At 37.8% G+C, this 24840-nt stretch overlaps 1 protein-coding gene across 8 annotated transcripts in view; it reads left to right on the top strand.

Annotated features, from left to right (window-relative positions):
• Nucleotides 1-24840, top strand: part of Chd9 (chromodomain helicase DNA binding protein 9) — a 209112-nt gene that overhangs the window by 79796 nt on the left and 104476 nt on the right. For all 8 annotated transcript variants that reach the window (XM_060392237.1, XM_060392236.1, XM_060392234.1 and 5 more), the window contains one exon: nucleotides 13495-15109. In XM_060392237.1, the coding sequence (XP_060248220.1) occupies nucleotides 13658-15109 (1452 nt within the window). In that variant the 5' untranslated portion in view covers nucleotides 13495-13657. The remainder of the gene's footprint in view (nucleotides 1-13494; nucleotides 15110-24840) is intronic.

Below are 24840 nucleotides of genomic sequence, written 5' to 3'. Positions count from 1 at the left end.
GCCCTAGCTATAGTTTTTATTTTATTAAAGCAAAATTTTTATCAGTATATGACATTCTACTCTCATGAGATTGTATACTCACATGGTTTGGTTTGGTTTGGTTTGGTTTTTCCAGCCATAGCTGTAATGCCAGTAATGACTAAGGAAATGGCTGAGGGTTCAAGCAGCCTGACTCAGTTTCAAAAGCTAAATTATGTGAATGCAAACCAGTTGAATTTAGTAAATGAATTTGAGAGGAAATATTAATAATATAAATAGTATATGAGCATTAAATCTTTCATTTTTCCAAAATTTTACTTAAAAGCTAAATCCGTAAAATAAAAACATATTGAAGGTGAAACCTTGTAGAGCTAAAGGAAGGAAGGGAAAGCCTAATGCTCTCTCTTCCTTTCAATGGCTACAGATTACTAGCATTTCAAGAAGCTTAGTTGGAAAACACCAAATGTTTACATAATGCCTTACTTCAGTTATTTTACAGTCCTCCTATACGATCACCCTTCCCCATTTTTACAGATAAGAAACAGTTTCACAATGACTTTCCTAGGATTATATACCATGCTGGCCAGTTCTCAGAGTACATACAACCATTACTTAGCAGCAGTGTAGCTTAGGTCTGTAATCCAGCACCTGGGAGACTGAGGCAGGGTGATTGCCGTCATTTGGAACCTGGGCTGCACAGTGGGTTTCTACAGAGACCCTGCCTCAAAAAACAAAACAAAACTCACAGGACTGCTGTGCTGCAGGGTCCTGCATAGGAAAGTGTTCTTTCTGTGAGGGATATTTGTACATTTAAATCATCTCTCTGGATTTTTTAATTTTTGGTAAATGTGGTAAAATATCCATAGCTGTGTTTGTCATCTGTATTAGACTTCTCTAGAGTAACGCACTTTTAGAATGAATATATGTGAGATATATATATATATTATATATATATATACATACACATATACTTAAATATATATACATAGATATATGAGAATGACTTATAGGCTATAGTCCAGCTAATCCAGCAATGGCTTCCTATGCACAGGAAGTCTAAGAACCTATTAGTTGTTCAGTCCATAAAGCTGGATGTCTCAGCTGGTCTTTAGTATATGCTGGAATCCCAAAGAAGTAGGAACTCCAATGAAGGAATGGACTTGCTAGCAAGGTAAGAACAAACAGTCAAAGAATAAAATCTTCCTTCTTCCATGCCCTTATACAGCTTCCAGCAGAGTGTGTGGCCCAGATTAAAGATGTATTTTCCTGCCTCAAGATCTGGATTAGATGTCCATCTGTCTACTTCAAAAGACCCTCACAGATGTGCCCTCATTTTTGGATTTTAGTTCATTCCAGATGTAGTCAAGTTGACAACCAAGAATAGCCATTACCTCATCTTAATAAATTAATTAGATTTAAATTTATATTTTATTTTACGTGGATGAGTGTTTTGCCTGTATACATGTTTGTGCACCGTTTGTGTGCCTGGTGCCTGTGAAGGTCAGAAGAGGGCAGCAGATCTTCTGGAATAACTTAAAGTCACAGATGATTGTGAGCCACCATGTGGGTGCCATGAACCATACTGGGACCTCTGCAGAAGCAACAAGTGCTCTTAGCTGCTGAGATACCTCTCCAGCCCAAGTTATTATTCCATTTTTTTATTACATTTATCTTCAGTGTGCCATGGTATACATACTGTGAGTGTGGAAGGCAGAGGACAACTTGTACCAGTTGTCTTTCACCATCTACATCCTAGGGATAAAACTCAGATTATCAAACTTGGCAGCATGTGCCTTTACCTGCTGTGCAAAGATCCTATTTCAATAATTTTTTGTTTTATTTTTAAGAAGGGGTCGTATGTAGCCCTGGGTGGCCTCACTTGAATCTTTGATCCTTCTCCTTCCACCTTCTGAGTATTAGGATTACCATTGCAGGTTTTGTGGTACTGGATAGCAATTTTTAAATGTACATATCAGTGGGGCACTATAAAGCCAGGAGAGTAACGTTTTGTTGTTCAAACAAATGTTTTTTAAATCTCAGCTAATTGAAATGATTGCTAAAGATTAAGAAATTTTGTTTTATGCATTGGCATTAATTAAATTTCTGGAAGTATATACTTGCAAATGGCCAAGAATTTATAATAGACACTAGGAATTAAAAGACTTGCTCATGCCAGGCATGGTGATGCGCTCCTGTAATCCCAGCACTCGCAGAGGCACAGGCAGGCGGATCTTTGTGGGTTCAAGGCCAGAATGGCTATAAAGCTAGTCTAGGATAGCCAAGACTACACAGAGAAACCCAAAATAATAACAAAAATAATAACTCAAAAATAAAACAAAGCAAACAAAAAACCAGACTAAGAATAAGAATGATAATGCAGTATATATATATAGAATATATGAAGTTAATGCAGAACAACAATCTCTCTGTGTCTCTCTCTCTGTGTGTGCTTGTAAAACCTTGCAAAATCCAGTATCTAAGTTCAGTCTCAAAGATATTTGAAACACTAGGTCAAGAGTGGTGATCAGACATACACGCAAGCACAATATCCATACACATAAAAACAAATTAGTTACCCAATAAGTATAATGCAGTCATGATACTATTTCAGGAGCTCATCTAGTCCTACAGGCTAATGAATATAAGTACTGAGTTACTGTGTTTTAGGACTTTGAATGTTTTGTTTTTGTTTTTGTTTTTTTGTTTTTTGTTTTTTGTTTTTTCCTGTCACCTGTGACTTAAATGGTCAAGAGATTCTAAGAACCACCATATAAGAGCTTGGTAGTGAAGATTTAAACTTGTGCCTCTTCTAACTCTGCAGCTACTGGCTTGTATTTACCAGATATTTTCCTGATTTTTTTCAGTGGAATCTGAAAAATCCGTTGTTTTGAGACAGGGTCTGATGGCTTGAATGTAATTTCTAATTAATTAATTATTTTGTGGTTTTATCGAGACAGGGTTTCTTTGTGTAATAATCCTGGCTGTCCTGGAACTTGCTCAGGCTGTCCTTGAACTTAGAGATCAACCTGCCTCTGTCTCCCAAGTGCTGGGATTGAAGACATGTGCCACCATTGCCTGGCAAATCTCAGTTAAAAACATTATTTTACTTTTTTTATTTATGTAGATGTATATGTGTGCCTGAGAAGGCCAGAAGAGGGCATCAGATTCTCTGGAGCAGTTAGGAGCCAGTCTGGGATGGTGTTAAGAATCAAACTTGAGTTCTCTGGAAAAGTAAGATGAACTCTTAACCACTGAGCCATGACTCTGGCCCTGAGTGAATGTTAAATTTATTAATGTCATAATGCATTTGTTTGCTAGTTACATGTGCTTTGGGGGACAGTTTCAATTGTCAGCTCAAACTGGCTGGCAACTTGCTACCTTCTTCCCCTCCCAAGTGCTAATATATCATTGCTATTATTTTTAATTTTTTACTTTATTATTTATTTTTAGTGTACATTATATGTGTGTGTGAGCATGAGTGCACTGGTTCCACATTGTACCTGTGAGGAGATTAGAGGACAGTTTTCTGGAGTCTGTTCTCCTGGTCCAGTATGTGTTTTCTGGGGATTGAACTCTAGTCAACAGGCTTGGTGGCAAGTGCCCTTTAACTTGTTGAGGCATCTCCCAAAAATACTTTCGAATTAAAGAGTTGAAATTGTAAGTAATGTAGATTATCATCAATATTTCAAGATGCTTAGAACAGTTATATAGTTCTTAGAACATTATAAATTATGTTTTGAGAAGGAAAAAAAAATCACACCTACCTAAGTCCAAACACTTATTTACCATGGAGCTAAGTTTATGACTCCACCTTTTTTTTCTTTAATTTTAATGAGTGGAAAATTTTTGCTTGCATAAACATATTTTCAAAGAACCCCTGGAACTGGAGTTACACATGGTTGTGAACTACCATGTTGGTGCTGGGAACAGAACCTAAGTTAAGAGCATGCCTGTATTCTTTCAGGCCCAAGTTCAGTTCCCAGTACCCAAGCCAGTCAACTTATATCTGCTCCAGAGGTTCCAGTGTGGCCTCCTCTTGCATTCACATGCATGCACAAATACACAGACATGCATACACACACAATTTTTTTTAAGTTCCTGTCTTTCATCTGATTTAGGGAATTTTTAGCCATCTTCATTGTCCCCTCCCTGCTCCAGGATCACTCACTGTGGTGTTGATGTTGTCACAAGTCTCACTTTGCCCACTTGTCTTCATTCTTTTTTTCTTTATATTTCCCAGATAGGATGGTTCCTGTAGTCATGCTCTCTATTTTCCCTTATTTGATTAAATCTCTCTATAGTGAATTTCAAACTTGTTTTTCTACTTTTCACTCTAGAATTTCTGATTGGTCCTTTTAATGACTTCTACTGAAGTATTAGTATTTATATTTTGTTTATGGCATTGTCCTAGTTATTTTAATCCTCAAGGCATGGTTTTTGTTAGTTCTCTGAACATATTAACAGAGTGCATTAATTCTTCATCTGCTAAAATCAGTAACTTTCTTAGGGACAGAGTCTGTGTATCTTCTTCCTCCTTCTCCTCCTCCTCCTCTTCTTCTTCTTGGACATATTAAGGTGTGTGTGTGTGTGTGTGTAAAACAGACATATTCAGCATTTGATACTGCAAATATGTAAATATTATTTTAAGTCTTGCCCCAGAATTTTTGGTTCTTTATGAATGCTGGGGTCATTCATTTTTTAATAACTCCATGCATTCTGTAAAGCAGTTGTATTTCTTCTGGGTGGTCACTAAAGTCTGATTTTTAGCTTGCATTTTTCATTATTTGTCTTTTGGTTCTTGGGACTGAATCCAGAGTTTCTTCCTTAATCTTAGATGCATTCTCACTGCTCTACCTGTATTTTAATTTTTTTTTCATGTTTAAGATTTGCTTTTTGTTACTTTTCTCATTATTCTCTTAGTTGTTTAGCTTTTTCCAGGTTCTTGCAAAAGTTATTTTTGATGAATCCTGCTTGATTTTTGAAATAGTGGAAAGAAGAGGGGTTGAAGCTGCCTACTGGGCTGTTTTGCTGACATCTCTTTCTCCTGCCTGCCTACCTGCCTTTTTAGTGAACAAATGAGGCCTGTGTGGCTGAATCAAGGGAGTGATCAAGAGAGGAGAGCAGGGCACAGAGTTATTTAGGTGGGAGTGGGGTGGAGGGGGCTATAATACAGTCAGAATGAGGAGTGTTGCTTTTATTATGGTGCAATACAGAATCATTGGAGGACTGTGAGTTAAGTGACCTGAAACAACTGGTGTAAGATCACACCTGCTACTTACTGTTTTGAAATACAGCCAAACAAATAGCAAGGGTTAGTGTCATATCTATTATATAGGAGGAAAAGCCAAATATTTGTTAGTTATGTAGGTTTGAAGTTGAGGCAGAGATATAATAGATACAAAGTTGGAAATTACCAACAGTCAGTGTCAGTGTAGACAGAAATGAAAAAAAGATTAGAGTACTCTCAAGTACCTCTAACATTTAGAGGTTAGAGATAGAAGTTAGAGTATGCCCAACATTTAGAGGTTGGAGTACCCCCAACAAGTACCACCAACATTCAGAGATTAGTGTACTCACAAGTACTACCAACATTTGGACAGCAGTTCTCAACCTGTAGGTTGTGACCTTTTTTTGGGATCCCTTCATATGGAGTGTTCTGTCATTTACAAGGTTTCTTAATAACAGGGGTAAATAAAATCAAACAAAAAAATCCAACCATCTACCCTAAGTACTTGATATGATAACTAAGTTTAAAATACATATTAAAATGTTTTCCATATCGATGGAAGATGTCATCTTTACTATAATTACTAAGAATAAGTAATTGAGAAAAACCTTATGCTAGAATACAACGGAACAACCCAAGAAATATTAGTAGAATATATAATTTTTAACTTAAAGAATCTTAAAATGTAATTTATTTATTCCCAATCATTTTATGATTTTATGAGTATAGGTGTTTTTCCCTGTCTGTGTACTAGATATATGCTGTGCCTGCAGAAGCTAGAAGCAAGCACTGGATCCCTGGAACTGGAGTTACAGATGCCAGGTAGTCACTATGTTGATACTAGTAATTAAACCCAGGTTCTCTGGAAGATCAGCCAGTGTTCTTAATCACTGGAGTATTTCTCTAGCCTCTTATAATTTTTAAAATAGGGATCTCAGAGAGTTTAAACAATGATTAAATAAAAATGCATACATCTATAAATAATGGACCCAGTATTGTCTCAACATTATTCATACCTTTTAAATGGCAACAAAAACTACTAAAATCTGCACAAAACTAAGAATTAAAATATGTAAGCACCTGTATTCTACCCATAAGGGTTTTTCTATTTGCTTTTTAATTTGGTCTTCTTTCCTTTTCTGGGGACTCTTACCTGCTAGACTAGATACATACATTCCAGAAAAAGTCTCTTGCCTACAAACTCAAGTACTCTGATTGATCCCCACCTATACCATTTGAGAAATTTTTGAACTTTCTTTCCCTAAGCATGGTAGCTTATACCTGTAGTCCCAGCACTCAGAAAACTGAGGTGGGAATGCTTCAAGTCCAGTTTGGGCTACACAGTGAACTCTAGGCCAGCCTGAACTAGTGTGAGGCCTACCCCTTTCCCTCGTCATTCTGTCTCAAAAAGGGGGGAAAAATGTTGTGTATGTATTAATGGGGAATAAACTCAGGGGCATATTATAAATGTTAGTCAAGCCACATCCCTAACTTTTTTTACTGCTTTTGAGACACAATCTAACCTACTCAGGATCATCTTGAATGATGATAACTCTATCTCCTAGAGTTTATCTTTTATGACAGTGAGGATCATTGCTACTCAACTTTTGTAGAACCCAATGCTGGTGAGTTGTTGTTGGTTTTCTGGGATAAGGTATCTCTGCATGGCCTACATAGTTTCACCTTCTGACTCCAAAGTGCTGGGACAAATGTCTTTTTTTTTTTTTAATTAACATTGTCATTCTTTGTATATGTGTATGTCAGAATGTATATTTGTGTACATGAGCTGTATTGCCCATTGACACCAGAAGAGTCTGCTGGGTCCTTTGTTATCAAAGTTAAAAGACAGTGAGCCATCTGATGCAGGTGCTGGGAACTCAACTCGGGTCCTCTAGAAGAGCAGCACACGGCTCTTAACAGCCTAGGTATCGGTCTAGTGTCTCGATGTTGTTGGTTCTTTGTCCCGGTAGAGCAGAACCAATAAGCACACTTGAAGTCATTTAAAGATACAGAACTCCATTCAGGACTGGCATCAGGGGTCAAGCTCTCAGGTTGGTGTGTCTGTCCCTCATTCCACCCCCAAATGAAAGAAGTTAGGTTATGTTCCTTCTTAGGATGGAAGAGTCAGGTAGATTAATAAAAAGGCCTCCATTTGGTTTTGCCTTGTTACTTGACCATGTGTATATGTGTGTGTTTTGTTGTTGTTGTTGTTGTGTTGTATAAATATTATACTTGACCTTGGTGAGAAGCCTGAGAAACAATGAAATTGTAAATAGTCATGGTGCTGATGGACAGGAAACTTACTTTCAAGGAGATGGTAATGAAGTGGGAAGACAACCAGTGGTTAAGATGGCAGTCGAGTCAGTTTGGCCCTGCTGTGCCGAGCATCTTTTTTTTTTTTTTTTTTTTTCACAGAAACTCACTATCTTGACACAAACAAGGCATTCTTAGTGCACATAGTAATCATGCAGGGTGTACCTGGGTCAGGTCCCATGAAAGAAAATTAAGGAAGACCACTAGGGGAATCCAGAAAAGAAAAATTAGCTAGCAACATAGGAAAATTTTGTTTTGTGGGGTTTTTTTCTTGGTTTTCTGAGACAGAATTTCAGTCCATAGCCCAGCCTACTCTTGAACTAGTAGCAGTCTTCTTTCCTCAGACTCCCTAAGAACAAGAATTAGAGGTATGAGCTACCTAGCTAGCTAACTTTTAAGTTTAAAACTTTGAGCAAAATGATCACAATAGTTCACCATCATTCCAACTTATTTTGAAAAGCATTTTTGCCTTTAGTCATTACAAAACATTTTTTAAAGATCTTTTTTTCACAAGTGTATGTGTGTTAGAGAAGGGTTGTTTGTTTTTGATAGTCTTATATACTTCTAGCTGTCCTAGAACTTTCCTTCTCTGGAGGCTGGCCTTGAACTCACAAATATGTGCCTGCCTCTCACTTAAGATTAAAAGCATGTGCCACCTCACTTGACTCCATAATGGAATTTTTTTCCTAGACTAAAGAAGAATGAAGTTCTTCTCAGTCCAAGAAAGCTAGACTGAGAAAGAGGCTGGTGCAGGCAGTAATAAGTTTTTATTACTTATATATGTGTCCGCTGTACATGTGTATGGTGTATATGTGTGGTTGTGCATGTGCCCTACTTAAGAGCAAGCAGTTTTATTTGCCAAGACATCTCATTGACCTTCCTCCCTCCCCCCTTTTTTAATTTTAAGGATTTATTTTTATGTATTTGTATGTATGTATATATTTGTGTATGCCACATGTGTCTGTGTGCCCATGGAGGTCAGAAGAGAGTGTCAGGTTAGAGTTTCTGGAACTGGAGTTACAGGTGAAGGGAGGCACCCAGTGTGCATTCTGTGACCCAAACACAGGTCCCCTGGAAGAGGATTGAGTACTTTTAATCGCTGAGCCATCTCTCCAGAGCCTCTTACTCCTTTTTGATGACAGAGTCTTTCTTTTTAGTTTAGGCTGACTTCCAACCTAAGATTCTTTAGATTTACAGGCATACATCACCACACCCAGCAGTGGTTTCTAGTAATCAGAGTTGTTTAAATATCACTGTAACCAATTCAGAGCATTTTCATCACCTCAAGAAGAAACCCCATAACCTATGGCCAATATTCACTGGTCACCAATCACACCATACATCCACCCTGCCTTCAGCTTTATAACCACTAATCTACTACTGTTCTCTATAGATTTGTTAGGAAGATTGCAAGTTTGAGGCCAACCTGGGATATATATTGAAATTCTGTGTCCAAAGAGGGTGGAGGAGGAGGGTCAGAGTAATCCTCTGTAATTGTATTCCTTCACTTAGTGTAAGGTTTTCACAGTTAAGCTTTGAGTTATGAGTCAGTGTTTCGTTTTTGTTAGATTTTTAGTTTTTGCAACACTGGGAGTTGAATCCAGGTCCTTACACATGCTATGGAAGAATTTTACCATAGCTCTTATTTTGAGACATGATCTCAGCAAGTCACATAGGCTGCTTTGAACTTAATCTGTAGCCCAGGCTGGCAACCCTTGAACCTGTGACCTTCAAATTTCAATCTATAAGTAAGTAGCTGTGATTATAAGCCAATACCATCAGATCCAGCTCACTTATTATTAATGAGCAATACTTCATTGTATATCCTCCTTTTATTTATCTACTTACCAGTTGTTAGGCAGCTAGTAATTTCCCCTTTTTGGTATTGTGAATAAATACTGCACTAGGCATTGGCATGCAAGTTTGTGTTTAAGTCTCTACCTTTAATTCCATTGGGTATTTACTGTGATGTGCAATTATTAAACTACAAGGAAATTGTATTTTTAAATTTTTGAGGGCCTACCAGACTTTCCATAGAAGCTACGTTCCCATCACTAATGGTGTAAGTTCACCAACTTTTTTTTTTCTCTTAACCACTATTGTATTCAGGTATTTTCTTGTTGTTTTTACTTTGTCATCCCAATGAGTTAAGAAGTAATCTTTCGCTATTCGCATGCACTTTTAGCGGGCTCAGTGTGCATGTGTGGATTCTCTGACTATTGTAGTGACCTACATGCCAAACTAGTATGCAATTCTGTCTGGGATCCAGGGATTGTTTACCTGGATTACACTGAATGAAATACTACTCAGCAATCAAAAAGGAGAAAATTATGAAATTTGCAGGCAAATGGTGGGATCTAGAAAAGATCATTCTGAGTGAAGTATCCCAGAAGGAGAAAGACAAACATGGTATATACTCACTTATATAGACCTATAAGATATGATAAACATAATGAAATCTATACACCTAAAAATGATAATCAAGAGAGTGGACACGGGGTAAGATGATCAATCCTTATTTAGAAAAACAGATGGGATGTGCATTGAACGTATGACAGGAGTCTACCGAAGAAGGCATCTGAAAGACTCTACCTAGCAGTGTTTCAAAGCAGACACTAAGACCCATAACCAAACCTTTGGCAGAGTACAGGGAATCATAGGAAAGAAGGGGAGTTAGTATGATGGAGAAAGGATAGGAGCTCCATAAGGACCAAATATATCTGGGCTCAGGGTCTTTTGTGAGACTGACACTCCACCAAGGACCATGTATTGATATAACCTAGAACCTCTGCTCAGATGTAGCCTGTGGTAGCTCAGTAACCAATTGGTTTCCCATAGTAAGGGGAACAAGGACTATTTCTAACAGGAACTCAGTGGCTGGCTCTTTGACCTCCCCACCCCGCAAGGGAGGAGCAGTCCTATTAGGCCACAGAGGAGGACTTTGCAGCCAGTCCTGAAGATACCTGATAAAACAGGGTCAGATGAATGGGGAGGAGGTCCCCCACTATCAGTGGACTTGGAAAGGGGCAGGGTGGAGATGAGGAAGGGAGGGAGGGTGGGATTGGGTGGGAATGAGGGAGTGGGATACAGTTGGGATACAGAGTTAATAAAATGTAACTTATAAGGAAAAAATAAAAATTAAAAAAAAAGAAGTAATCTTTTATGGTTTTGGTTTATAGTTTTGTGGTAATTAATGAGCTTTGATTTATTTTTCATGTCATTACTAGAGATTTATATAACTTTGGAGAAGTATCAGATTTTTTTTTCTTAATATTTGGGCTAATTTGTTACTAGTAAGTTCTTGAAAATGCTTTATATGGTCTTGATACAAGTTCTTAAATGTTTTTTATATAAGGTTTTTTGTTTTTTTGTTTGTTTGTGAGGGTTTTCCTGTGGAATAGCCCTAGCTGTTCTGGAAGTCCCTCTGTAGACCAAGCTGGCCTCTGCCTGCCTCTGCCTCCTGAGAGCTGAGATTAAAGGTGTGTGCTGCCACCATCTGGCTAGATACAAGTTCTTTATCAGATACATGACTTACAAAATCCCCCCCATTATTTGTCTGCTTGCTTGCTTACTGTTTGTTTGATTATTCATTTGTTTGTTTGATGAGGTTTCATGTAGCTCAGATTGGCCTCCTAAAGAGCTGTTATTATAGGAATGTTAGGAGAAGCTCCAGTACCTCTTCAGTATCCCATAGGTTGTTTTTTCTCTTTCTCCTAGAACACAACTAAGAGCCATGGTCTTAAGAGGGTGAATTTGTACAGTATTGGTGAGAATGTAGACTCTCTTTTTGGAAGATAGTCTGGCAGCTGCTGAAGGTATCTTTGAAGCACAAACATTTTTATTTACTTGTTTTTGAGACAATCTCTTAAGAGGTTACCATGGCTGGCCCTGAACTCAGAATCCTTCCATCCAGTATCTGAGTAGACGGGACTGTGTATTTCAGGAACACCCTGGTTGTTTGTAGGTTTGTATCATGTAAGTCTGGTGGGCCACGAACTCATTATGTAGACCAGGCTGGTCTTGAACTCACAGAGATTCTTCTGCCTCTGCCTCCTGAGTGCTAAGATTGTAGGTGTGTGCTACCATTGGGCTTTTAATTTTAGTGATGTAGCCTGTGAACTTCATGTCAAAACATTTCATCTTGCTGAAGTAAACGCTAGGTTCTCAACTGAATAGTGCTGTAGCAGTATTCTACACCAATGTATTCCAACCCGGTGAAACCCTGAAGTTACATGACACTGTGTTCTTTTTAATTGCTTTATTGTATCTGCTTTTCCTGAAATTAAGTTAAGGCAATTGTTGTTTTCCATTTTTTCCCCTTATAATTTGTGCTTACTATTTTCTATTCTACAATAAAGGGTCAACTGCGGTACCGGGATTTTAAAATCACCTTAAACTTTTCCTTCATTGTACTTCATTTCATTACATTGTACAGGATAGTTTTCTCTAGTTAATTACGATTATTGTGAAGTATTTTATGTTCTAAATGCTTTTGTTTTGTTTTGTTTTGAAGCAAGGTTTTACACTTGAGCCCAAATTCCTTGAAAACTCATCATGCAGTCTAGACTGTCTGAACTGGATCTTCCTGCCTAACCATCTACGTTCTGGAAGTATAAGCATGCACTGCCAAAAGTGGCTACATGTTGCTTACTAAAGCAATAGATACATTGTGATTAATAATACATCAATATCTAGGTATCATTTATCCACGTTTGGTAGTTGAACCAGGTGGTGGTGTTTTACATTCCAGCACACAGGAGGCAGAGGCAGGCAGATCTCTGTGAGTTTGAGGCCAGCCTCGTCTACATAGTGAGTTCCAGGATTGCCAGGGCTCTTATGGAGGAGCCCTGCCTCAAAAAAACAAAACAAACAAATTTGGTAGTTGTTACTTTTTAGAATTAAAGAAAAAAATCTCTATAGTTGAATAGTTAGTAGAGATTTTATTTAAAATTTTTGTTGTTGTTTTTTTTTTTTGAGATAGGGTTCTCTTTGTAGCCTTGGCTGTCCTGCAACTCACTCTGTAGATCAGGTTGGCCACATATTCACAGAGATCCACCCACCTCTGCTTCCCAAAAGCTGGGATGAAAGGCATGCCCTACCATGCCTGACTTAAACCTTGGTTGTTTTGTTTGTTTGTTTCTTTGTTTTAAAACTATCATAAGACCAGTTTATCATTTATTTAGCTCAGGCCCATGTTTGTTTTCTGTGTAGTCTGAATTCAGCATTTACATAGCTTTATAAATAAAATATGAAACAAGTGTATTCCTAATGATTTATCAGCTTCACTAGAGATGAGTAATGAATACAACTGAGTATAGGAAGAAACTTGCATTTGCTTCACAGATATGTAAGTCATCTGGCTGTTAGGCTGCTCTTGTATCATAGATAAGCAAAAGCTCCATGTGACCTACGTGAGGTTATGTTCCATCATGCTTTCCAGCACACTTGTACTAGTTCTATCAGTTAACCCAACCAAATGGGTTTTATTTTATTCTGGGTCACCTTCTCATGATATCTTTAAAATTGTGCTTCTGGCATTTCTGTATAAAGGCTATGGGACCTGGAGCAGGTGATCATAACCTACTCACTACCCAAGAACATTGGACACTAGTTCTCTTAAACATATAACATTTTGAAGGCCAGTACCTAGATTTTCTGATCACTAGATAGAAGTGCCAGAAGTGGTAGACAGACAGTTCATGTTGTAATGTGACAAATTACTTGTCATTCCTAGGGGCTACTTTACTGCTTTTTTTTCATCATAATATATGTACTTCAAAATAAAGTAATGTACAGTTTTACTTTTAAATGAATAGTTATGTCCCCCACAGGATGCTATTTTCCTCGGTACAGAATATTAACAATGTATTTGCAGTGAATTATCACATATAAAGTACGGTGCATAAGTTTTATTTATATAAACTTAATGAACACCTACCACTAAATTTAAATTACTTTTGTTCTTATTTTCCTAGGATTCTGACACGTCATGACTTGTAGTATGCAGAGCAATAAGGAACACCGGCCTGTTTTGGATTAATTGACAACGCTCAGAAATGATACAGTAATATCTACTGCAGAAAAGCTGAACATACTCTGTTTGGAGTGACCAACCCAAATTGTCACTGGAGTTTCAAAATGACAGACCCAATGATGGACTTTTTTGATGATGCTAATCTTTTTGGTGAGACCTTAGAAGGCTTGTCAGATGACGCATTTGTACAACCGGGACCTGTCTCACTAGTTGATGAATTGAACTTGGGTGCAGAGTTTGAGCCTTTGCACATAGACTCACTAAACCATGTTCAAGGTACTCCAACACATCAGAAGATGACAGATTTTGAACAGTTAAATCAGTTTGACTCAATGAAATTTCATCAAGTTAATCAGTCTTTTGGCAGCCCAGCTGAACATGTATTATCTCCACACTCTCAATTTAATTGCTCTCCAATCCATCCCCCAAACCAACCCAATGGCTTGTTTCAAGATGTAGCAGATGGTAGTCCAATGTGGGGTCATCAGACAACTACTGGCCTTTCTAATCAAAATGGATCTCCTTTTCATCAAGGACACTCACACTCTCTGCATCACAACAAAAGCTTTGTGGCACACCATGATTTTGCCTTATTTCAGGCCAGTGAACATCAAACACAGTGTACTTCACTTCGCTCACAACAAAACAGAAGTAATCTTAACCCAGGGCAGAATTCTCTTGGCCAGTCTAAAAGTTTCATAGACGTTAACGTTTCTGGCACACACAGAGTTAATGCTAACCACCCCCCACACCTAACTAATACTCCCTCCTCACAACAGTCTCTTCCAGTGCAGTTTTCCCAGACAGCAAACCCTCCAGCACACTTCCTCAAGTGCAGCAATCACCAGGAAGGCAATTTTAATAGACCTTCTCCAAGCATGACTTCCTGTTCTGTTAGTAACTCACAGCAGTTTCCTGCACATTATTCCTTCTCCAGCGGTCATGTGTCACCAAGCAGTCTCCTACAGTCATCTGCAGTTCTTGCACCCAGTCATACAAATCAGACTTTATCTGATTTTGCTGGAGGTAACTCCTTTTCACCTCATCGGGGAATTAAACAAGAATCTACTCAGCATATCCTGAACCCCACTCCATCACTGAATTCAAATAATTTTCCAATTTTGCATTCGTCACATCCTCAGGGTAATTATAGCAATTCAAAATTATCTCCTGTGCATATGAACTTCCCAGATCCTGTTGACTCAGGACCTCAAATGGGTCATTTTAATGATCATGTGGAAACTAATGGTTTTTCATCATTAGAAGAGAATTTACTTCATCAAGTGGAATCTCATACGGAACCATTTGCTGGACTTGACCCAGAAGACCTCCTTCAAGAGGGTCTCCTCCCCCAGTTTGATGAATCACCGTTTGGGCAAGATAATTCAAATCATGTTTTAGATCATGACCTTGATCGGCAGTTTACTTCCCATCTTGTAGCACGGCCTTCTGACATGGCTCAAACTCAGTTGCAATATCAGGCTCGGGGTTGGCCTTCCTCATTGTCTAATCATCAGCATTTGCACAACAGAAACCATCTATGTTTACAGCGACAGGTATGTAGTTCTCTGTTTTTTATTGGTGATTTGAGGCTTCTGCTCTGTTCATTTTAACCAATTCAAGATATTTTATTGAGTGTGCATGTTTTGACAGGTTTATCTTGCTGTTAAAATCTTATTAAGAAGCAATTCTCTGTATTTTGGAGCTCTAAGTTTTAATATGTCTTGTTGCTTTTGTGTTTACTTTTAACAGAAGGTTATTTTGTCAAAATTAAACCCTATTAACCATAATTAAATTGGAAACGAGTCTGGAGACGTTTTAGTATGAATATGACAGGCATAGTACGATGGTCCGATATGAACTCATAAAGATTTATCAGCAAACCTTACATCTCCCTGATTGCTGGGTGAAGCACAGGAAGAAACTTAGAAAACAGGCACTGCTGGAGTTCACCTCTGTGATCTTGGCTTGCATCTGGCTGAGACAGGGTTGCAAGTTTAGGCCAGTATGGTTATATTACGAAAGCTGTGGAGAAGCTGGGCACCGTGGCTCACACCTGTAATCCCAGGACTCTGGGAGACAGAGGCAGGTGGATCTCTTTGAGTTGGAGGACAGCCTGCTCTACAAAGTGAGACTAGGACAGCCAAGAATACACAAAAAACCCAGTCTCAAAAAAAGAAAGAGAGAGAGAGAGAGAGAGAGAAAGAAAAAGAAAGGAAAGTTGTGGAGAAACAAAACACACATCAAAAACCCAGGAAATCAAAATTATAAAGGCAAGGCAATGTAGAACTTCAGTTAAAATTCAGTCTGTTGAAAAAATAATGAAGTGTAAATCATTTGTTTCACTTATTAGAAACACTTTTTGAACACTCAGGCTTTCAAAAATGTTTTTTACATTTATTTGATCTGTGTGTGTGAATGTATATGGAAGTATACATGCTGAGGTGCATGTAGAAGTTGGGACTCTGTTTTCTCCTTCTAGATCTGGATTCTGGGATCAGACTTATGTCTCCAACCTTGGCAGCAAGCAGCCTTACCTACTGAGCTATCTTACCAGTCTTAATGTTCATGCTCAAAGCTAGTATGTTTATGTGGAAATTTACGGTGTGCATGGCTTTATTCACTAATAGAATCTTTTAAAAAACATTTGGACACAAACATAGCAAAATTAATATATCCAGAAAATATTTGTAAAACTTATTATTTTATGTGTGTGGGTGTTTTGCTTGCATGCATGTCTATGTACCATGTACATGCCTGGTGCCCACAGAGGCCAGGAGAGATTGCTGGATCCCCCTGAGCTGGACTTACAGATGGTTGTGAGCTGTCATATGGATGCTGGGAATTGAGCCAGGGTCATCTGGAAGAGTAGCCAGTGTTTTTAACTGCTGGGCAATCTCTCCAGCCCTGAAAGGTATTTTATGTTTATAGCAGGGAACTAGAAACATCACAGCTTATTACCATATACAAATTTAATGGATTACTATAAACATTAAAAAGACCTGTAGGCTAACACTGAGAAAATGTTAATGATACCCCAGGAATAAGACATAACTCCAAATTATGATCATAATAAAATAGTTCAGAATGTAGGAAATGGAACCAGATTCTGTGGATTAGACTTCGGCTCCTCATACTTCAGTCATGTGATTTTTGAGCTAGTTATATAATTTCTGTATGTTTCTGATTTCGCATCTTTTGGGGGTGGGTATTTTATTTACAGGAGTGTGGTGACCCACACTTTTAATCTAGCACTTGGGAAGCAGAGGCAGGCAGATCTCTGAATTCAAACCTAGTCTGGTGTACAAAGCAAGTTCCAGGACAGCCAGGGCTACACTGAGAAACCCCTGTCTTGAAAAACAAAACAAAACAAAAAACTAAAATAAAATAACAACCAAAAAAATGTTTATTTTATTTGAGTGTGTGTCCTCAGGAACCAGAGTGGTGTTACATGAGAGCTTGGCATTACAAGCATTTATGAGGTCTGATAAAGCAGTAAGAACTCTTAACCACTGAGCTATCTCTCCATCCCATTTCCTCATCTTTAAAATACAAAGTAGTGATCTGCAGTATAGTGGTGCTTGCCTTTAATCTCAGCACTTGGTAGGCAGAGGCAGGTGGATTTCTGTGAGTTTGAGGCTAGGCTGGTCCAAATGGAGAAACTTCTGGGACAGTCAGGGCTACATGGACCTTGTCTCTAAGCAAACAGACAGTAATATATAAAATAGCAATATCATCTATATAATAGATGTTGGGATTTAAAGGTACTTGGAACTAATAAATCACAGTTAGGTACTTTTTTTTTTTTTCTTCGAAATAGGGTCTCAAGATATAGAACTGGCTGTTCTGGCATTCACTCTGTAGACCACATTGGCCTCGAACTCACAGAGAATGCCTGCCTCTGCCTCTTTATAAGTATACTTTTTTCATAGTAGTATTTTAATATGCAAATAAAAACATACCAGAAGGAAATAGGTTGTTTCAGGGTAATATATTTATACCTTCTTTCATCCATATTCTGTCATTTTTGTCATATGAGAGTATTACTTTGCTAACAAAAATATATTAGGTATAATATTTTATGAAGTCTTACTAAATTAAATATTTATGAAATGTTTCAACTTTTTTTTTTTTTACAAAACTTTACTTTGTATAGCCTTGGCTAACCTGGAATTTACTATGTAAACTTTCCTGGCCTTGAACTCACATAGATCCTCCTGCCTCTGCCAAGTGAACTGTTCCAATATTTTTTACCTGTGAAAATGAGTACACAATGAAATACTCTGGATTCTTTTAAAGACTATGTCTCATGTTTGATAAGCTGGCCTTGACTTCAGACTCCCTATAGATAACTTTGATCTTTTGTCTCTATTTCTTGAGTGCTAGATTTGCAGATCTGTAACATCACACCTGGTTAATATACTCACTAATGTACCGGTTAATGATTAGAGGATCAACCCAGGGCCTTGTGCATTATGGCCAAGCATTCTACCACTGAGCTACACCATCTTTTTATTTTTCATTTCAAGATGGACTTTGTTTGTTTGTTTCATTTTGTTTGAGACTGGGTCTCTCTTTTGTTATCTTGGCAGTCCTGTAACCTGGAAGTCAGAGATCTGACTGACTGCCTCACAAGAGCTAAGATTAAAGGAGTGAGCCACCACACCTGGCTCAAGACAGACTGTTACTAATTTGCTTAGGTTGGCTTTTAACTAACTCTGTAGCCCAGGCAGGCTGTAAATTTACAGTCCACTGCCTCAGCCTCGTATGTTATTATAAATCTTTGCCACCAAGTCCAGCTTTATTTCAGATAACATATCAACACTGGGTTTAAAAGAAAATTATTAGCATATATTAATTGTACATAGTAGAAAATTTTGTTATGACCTTTTAATACATATAATGTATATGTATATCTGTATATATTATATGTGCATATCATGTATCCATTTTGTACATAAATAGTGTATTTTGATCGTATTAATACATACTGTATTAACTTCTTTTGTCTCCTCTTTACCCTCCTCTTCTTTCCAACCAGCCTCCCTTTTACCTTTGTTTGTTGTGTGGCCTAATGATATTCACTACAGTTGCTTACAGGAGTATGGATGAGGAACTATTTATAGGGACCTAAATACCTTGCCAGTAGCAATAGCGAGGGGCAGGACCCTGTGAACCTCTCCTGATTCCATGACAGAATGTTGGTGATGGATCCAATCATGTGCAGGTTTTGAAGAAGTAATCACAGCTGCAGTAGACATACCATGCCTAGGAGATATTTCACAGCACTCTCCCTTTTCTTTCCGTTGTGACAGTCTTTATGGTTCCTCTTGTGAAATATTCTCTGAGACTTGTATTGTTGATACAGATGTCCCATTTAGGGTGAAACATGCACCATTCACTTACTCTCAGCGTTTTGACCAGTAGTTAATTGCTGTCCACTGCAAAATAATGCTTCTCTGACTTAAAGCTGAAAGCAATTGTAATCTAATGGCATAAACATGATTATTTAGAAGGCAATGTGGTAGGCACATCATATCCACTTAGTAAAACAGCAGCAGTATCTTCCCCATTGGGCCTCCAACCTCTCTGGCCATGGGCTCTTTTGACAAGGTTTATAGTTACAGATGTGGGGCATCTCAAATCCAGTCAAACAGTGGTTGGTTATCTTATACTTGTCACTGTTGCACATCTTGCTTGGCAGGTAATAGTTTAGCACACAAGGTTCGCAACTCAGTAAAAACTCCTGGTAACAGTTCTTTCCCAGCAGTCTGTACAGCACTTTCTGCGACTAGGAGAAGAAGCTTCCAGATCAAGTCTAACTTTATGTTTCTGTGTTCTGCAACCAGAGCATAAATGCACAGATTTGGAAATGTCTAAGATGGACATATCAAATATATACTTAGGTATACTTTAAAGACACAGACCTATTCTCCATTCTACTTTTTGAGAATTGGAATTTTGCTCCCCCTACTGGAAGGTGGGTCAAGTCAGGACCCTGGAGAAAGTCTCCATGACAGAATTTAGGTTGATCTATTCAGTTTGTATGTGGTCTTTTACTAGCTTTGACTAATTGCTTTGTCCAATGTATAATTAGGTTATGAACCATTATTTACCTTCTTGCTTGGTTTTGTTTTCTAAGAATGAACATGTTTTGTTGGTTTTTTTGTTTGTTTGTTTGTTTGTTTTTCAATTCATGTTTTTCTAAAAATGTTTACAGCTTTGAAAGTAGTAAGGGCTGTTTTTTATAGATTTGCAGGGTTATAAAGATGAGTGATGTAGCCTCCTCCATTGTTAGCATATAAACATACAGACATTGAAGGAAAATTCTTTTAAAACTCCATTTGTAAATTATCATGGGGGCTGGAGAGATGGCTCAGTGGTTCTTGCAGAGGACCCAAGTACTATTCCTATTACCTACATCAAACAACTCACAACTGCCTATAACTCAAGCTCCAGGGGATCCTAACACCTTCTGTCCTCTGCACTCATATGTGCATATACTCAGAAATAAATCATAATAAAAACCATTTTTAAAAATATCATCTTGGGAGTTGGGGATTTAGCTCAGTTGGCACAAGGCCCTGGGTTCGGTCCTCAGCTTTGGAAAAACAAAAAACCAACATCATCTTGTTGTGTATTAATAAGCTAATGAACTTTAAAAGATACCATTTTTCTTTCCTATACGAAAACAATGTCCAAAAATTTACAAAGGGCAATCCATTTGGAAAAAAAAATTTTTTTTAACTTATATGTATGGGTGTTGTACCTACTATATGCCTGTGTACTGCTTGTGTGCCTGGTGCCCAAGGAGGCCAGAATTGAGCATCAGATCCCTTGGAACTGGAGTTACAGATGGTTGTGAGCCCCTGTAAACGTACTGGGAATTGAAACTATATCCTCTGAAATTTTTTTTTTCATAAAACTAATTCTGAGATAGGTCTGGTATGGTGTTGCAGCAGGTAAAAGCTCTTGTTGTACATGTCTGCCCACCTGAGTTTGAAACAGACTCCCAAACTTGTTCTCCACATGTGCTCTGTGCTGCACAGCTGTACACACATACCAACAAACAAAGTAACTCAGACAAGAACACTGAATGTTTAGAGAGTATTTCTAAGTTTTGCCTTTTCTTTTCCCTCAATGGCAGTCATGTGAACAAATGTCAAGTAGCTTATAACAAGGTTCATTCTATGCACCTTGGCTGGCCTGGAACTCTGTATGTGGACAGGGCTGGTCTCAAACTTATAGTGAGACTTGTCTCTGCCTCGCAAGTGCTGGGATTAAAGGCTGTGTGCCACCATGCTTATTTGCCATTTGAAAAGGATAAAAAAGCAAAGAGGTCTGGGTTTAGGATAGTGGGGAGAAGGGGTAAGAGAAGTCACCGCAAGTGTTTCCTAATGATTTTTTAATTTTTATTTATTTTTATTTTATGTACATTGGTGTTTTGACTGCATGTATATTTCTGTGAGGGTGTCAGATTCCCCAGAACACATTCCCCAGAACACAGCTGTGAGCTGCCATGTGGTTGCTGAGAATTGAACCTGGGTCCTCTGGAAGAGCAGCCAGTGCTCTTAACCACTGATCCATCTCTCCAGCCCCCAAGTAATATTTGCAGCATTGTAAGTAAAATAATAATGATAAATAATAATTCATTTTCCTTTGTCTTTTGTTTTGTTAGAGAAGAATTTTGAGAGAATAAACTCCAAAGCTTTTTTAAGAATTTTTAAAATTAATTAATTAATTAATTAATTAATATGTATATGAGTGCTTTATCTGCATATACATGCCAGAAGAGGGCATCAGCTCCCATTATAAATGGTTATGAGCTACCATGTAATTACTGGGAATTGAAGTTGGAGCATCTGGAAGAGCAGACAGTGCTCTTAACCACTGAGCCGTCTCTCCAACCCTTAAGAAATCTTTTATGACAAATATTTTGTTCTGTTTTATAACAGTCTTTAGTTTTTGTCTTTGCAAAGTGAACATAACGTGATTTAAGTTCACTGTACAAGTTCTATAGTAATGAGACGTGGGGTGGCTTAACTACCATTCAAAACTGGAAATGCTGCTTTGGATGTTATATATGATGTTCTGCTTTTGTAGTCTGATAATTTTTTTAAAGATTTATTTATTATGTATACAATGGTCTGTCTGCATGTAGACCTGCATGCCAGAAGAGGTCACCATATACTTATGGGCTACCATGTGGTTCCTGGGAATTGACCTCATGACCTCTGGAAGAACACCCTGTGCTCTTTTTTTTTTTTCAGCCTGTGCTCTTAACCGCTGAACCATCTCTCCAGCCCCCTCTGATAATTTCTTAGCTTTGTTTAATTTCTTGATGTTCTTTTTACAAAGATACTTACTACTACATTTATTTATTTGTTTGTTTGTTTATTTATTTATTTTTGAGACTGGATTTCTCTGTGTAGCTCTGGTTATGCTGGACAGAACTCACTCTGTAGACTAGGCTGTCCTCAAACAGGGGTTCTTCTGTCTCTGCTGGGATTAAAGTTGTATGCCACCACACCCAGCCACAGGACACGTTTTTAAAATAGTATTTCCTGATAAATTTAATACAAGGTTATTATAAACAGTTGAATTATATAAAAGAAAAATATGTAAAAATATTGCCACATGTGATATTGAGTAGATATGGGTTATGACTGATTCTTCACACTTCAGAGATTAAGGCTAGAAAATTAGGAGTTCTAGGCAAATTTGGGCTACTTGGTGACACCCTGTCTCAAAAAGGAAGAATGAGGTGAGGGGAGGGGCAGGAAAAGGATAAAACTTGTGAAGTTGTTAGGAAAGATAACAGTTGTTGACACTTTGTTATATAAGTAGTCAGTGAGGTCTGTTATACTAACAGTTTTGCAATTTTTAAGGAAACAAAGTTAGAAGCCAAACCTCACTATTGACACTTTGTTACATAAGCAACCAGTGAGATAGATCCCCTATGCAGTGTTTACTGATGTAGAACTCATTACATAGACCTGGAATGGCTTCTACCTCCTACTTGCTACAATCTTCCTTGGTCTGCCCCCCAAAGCAGGCACTCCGAAACAGGTACTCACCAAGGCATCCTGCTAAGAAAGTGCTATCAAAAATAACCTGACACACCTTAACACATTTAGTGATCACAATGAACATTTTATTTGGATTTGATCATTTGCTTTAATTTACATGGGAGGAAACTGAGGTATAAAGAAGATAATGAACATCAAGGTACATCGTAAGCAATCACTGTTAATTCAACCCCATCTAATTTGATTCTATTATCAATTTGGCTAAATATGTTGGTGTATTATACTATATAACAATTGTATGCTTTTTTTTTCCTTCTCTTCCCATTCAAAAGTCAATATTACTAGTTCTGGGGACACAATTCAGAGGGTAAGAGCACTTGCTGTGCAAGCATGAGGACATGAATTCAGATCTTTAGCACCCAAAAAGCCAGGTGTTTTTTTGCACGAACTCCTGCACTGTGGGGGACAGGGACAAAGGATTGCTGGGACTTGCTGGCCAGCAGTCCAGCCAAAAGATGCTAAGCTCTGAGTTCAGTGAGACACTGTCTTGAGGAAATAAAGTAGGGAATGGTAAAGGAGGTAATTCAGTGTGCTCTGGCCTCATCCAGGATGCAGCCACACACCACCATCCCCCATACTGTTGAGAGCCTTCAGTTATAGAAGACCATGAATTTCTTCAGTCACTGTTGGTAACAGATCATCCATTAGCAGAGAGAGAACAATCTCAGGGCAAGACAAACAAAAAACTTAGAAGATTGTATATAAGATAACAGCAAATGACCCAAATGTAAACACAGTAACTATCTTCAGATGTTTGAAGGACTTTAGAGACCAGAATGAGGCCTAGCAAGCAGAAATGAGATCATGTCTGTAGTGTATGGAAGAAGTTTCCAATAAATTTCTTTTAATGAAAGTAGGAAATTAGAATAATAGCCTAGAATTTTCATAGGAGCAGTTCTGTAATAGGCAGAAAATGGACTAACTTGATAGCTTATTTCAACTCTTAAAATTCTATGACTGTAATTTTAGGAGACATTATAGAATATATCACATATTGACTATATAGTTCCTGAGTAGCAATTATAATTCTCTAATTCTTTAGTTAAAGTAGGGCATTTTAATCTAGAAGATTTGACAGAAATATCGAAATGAAGCATTATTCCTTTAGGTAAATTCCTAGACAATTTATTTTGTGCTTTGGAAATAGCTGTTTTGTAATAGTGAAATATGACTGACTAGGCTTCTCTATTCGAGTAGCTAATCTGAAAGTATTATACATTGAAGAAGTGTTTTACAGTGGTGTGGTGGTGTTGATACAAGAAGAGATAACCACGTTCATAATCAGAAGCATGTACTGCAGCTTTCAGTTAAGTACATCCTGGCAAACTGTGCAGACAGTATGTTGCACATTTCCACACAGAGAATATTTTACAAGTTGTGGCAAAAGGACGGTCTTTGAACAGGTATTTCCTCCCACTAAAATATGTACTTGTGTACTGCAAAACTGACTTTTTCACAGGTTCATGGATTTTAGCATTAGACAAGATCTTTCTATAGTCTCATCTATGAAAAGCAAAATGATTAGAAAGGCTACAACTTGCTTATTTTAAGTTTCCTTTCATAGGTAAAAGGCTGTAGTATTTTTACGTGACCAGACATGAGAGCAATACCAATCTATGGTGAGACATTATATTTGAAACACTGTTACAGAGAATAGTCATAATTTATTGCCTCCAATATGCAAATATTTATACCCATTTTTAAATATATGGGGCTTAAGTAGCTATAGCTTTTGGTATATTAGGTAGAGTTCTATGAAACAATCTTCTGTAGACTGGGGGGAAGTTCTAGTGTATCTTGTGCTTTTCATACCCTCTAGATAGTTCTCATACTGCTGTGCTTCTTTATTCAGGAATTGACCTTTAGTGACTAGGAAGTTAAATTGGTCACTAGCCTTGCTATTTGTGAAGGAGAGAAATAAATAATTTTCTTCTTTATTCTTAACTAGTCATTTGTTGCTAAGGTTTTTAAAAACTAAGTTAGTTAGTTAGTTAGTGTTTGTGTGCCCATCCTGAGAGGCCAGAGGCATCAAAATCTCCTAGAGCTGGAATTGGGTATGGGTGGTTGTGAGCTGCATAATGCGGATCCTGGGAACCAAACCCTAGTCCTCTGCAAGAACAGTCCACTTAAACACTGAGCATTAGCGCTAGCTGACTATTGATTGGTGGTAAGCAGAGTGAATGGTTTGTTTAGTACAT

This window comes from Meriones unguiculatus, chromosome 10 (assembly GCF_030254825.1).
Source record: "Meriones unguiculatus strain TT.TT164.6M chromosome 10, Bangor_MerUng_6.1, whole genome shotgun sequence".
Lineage (NCBI taxonomy): Eukaryota > Metazoa > Chordata > Mammalia > Rodentia > Muridae > Meriones > Meriones unguiculatus.
The sequence above is the reverse complement of the archived record's forward strand: the minus strand, read 5'-3'. Positions and strand labels throughout refer to the sequence as shown.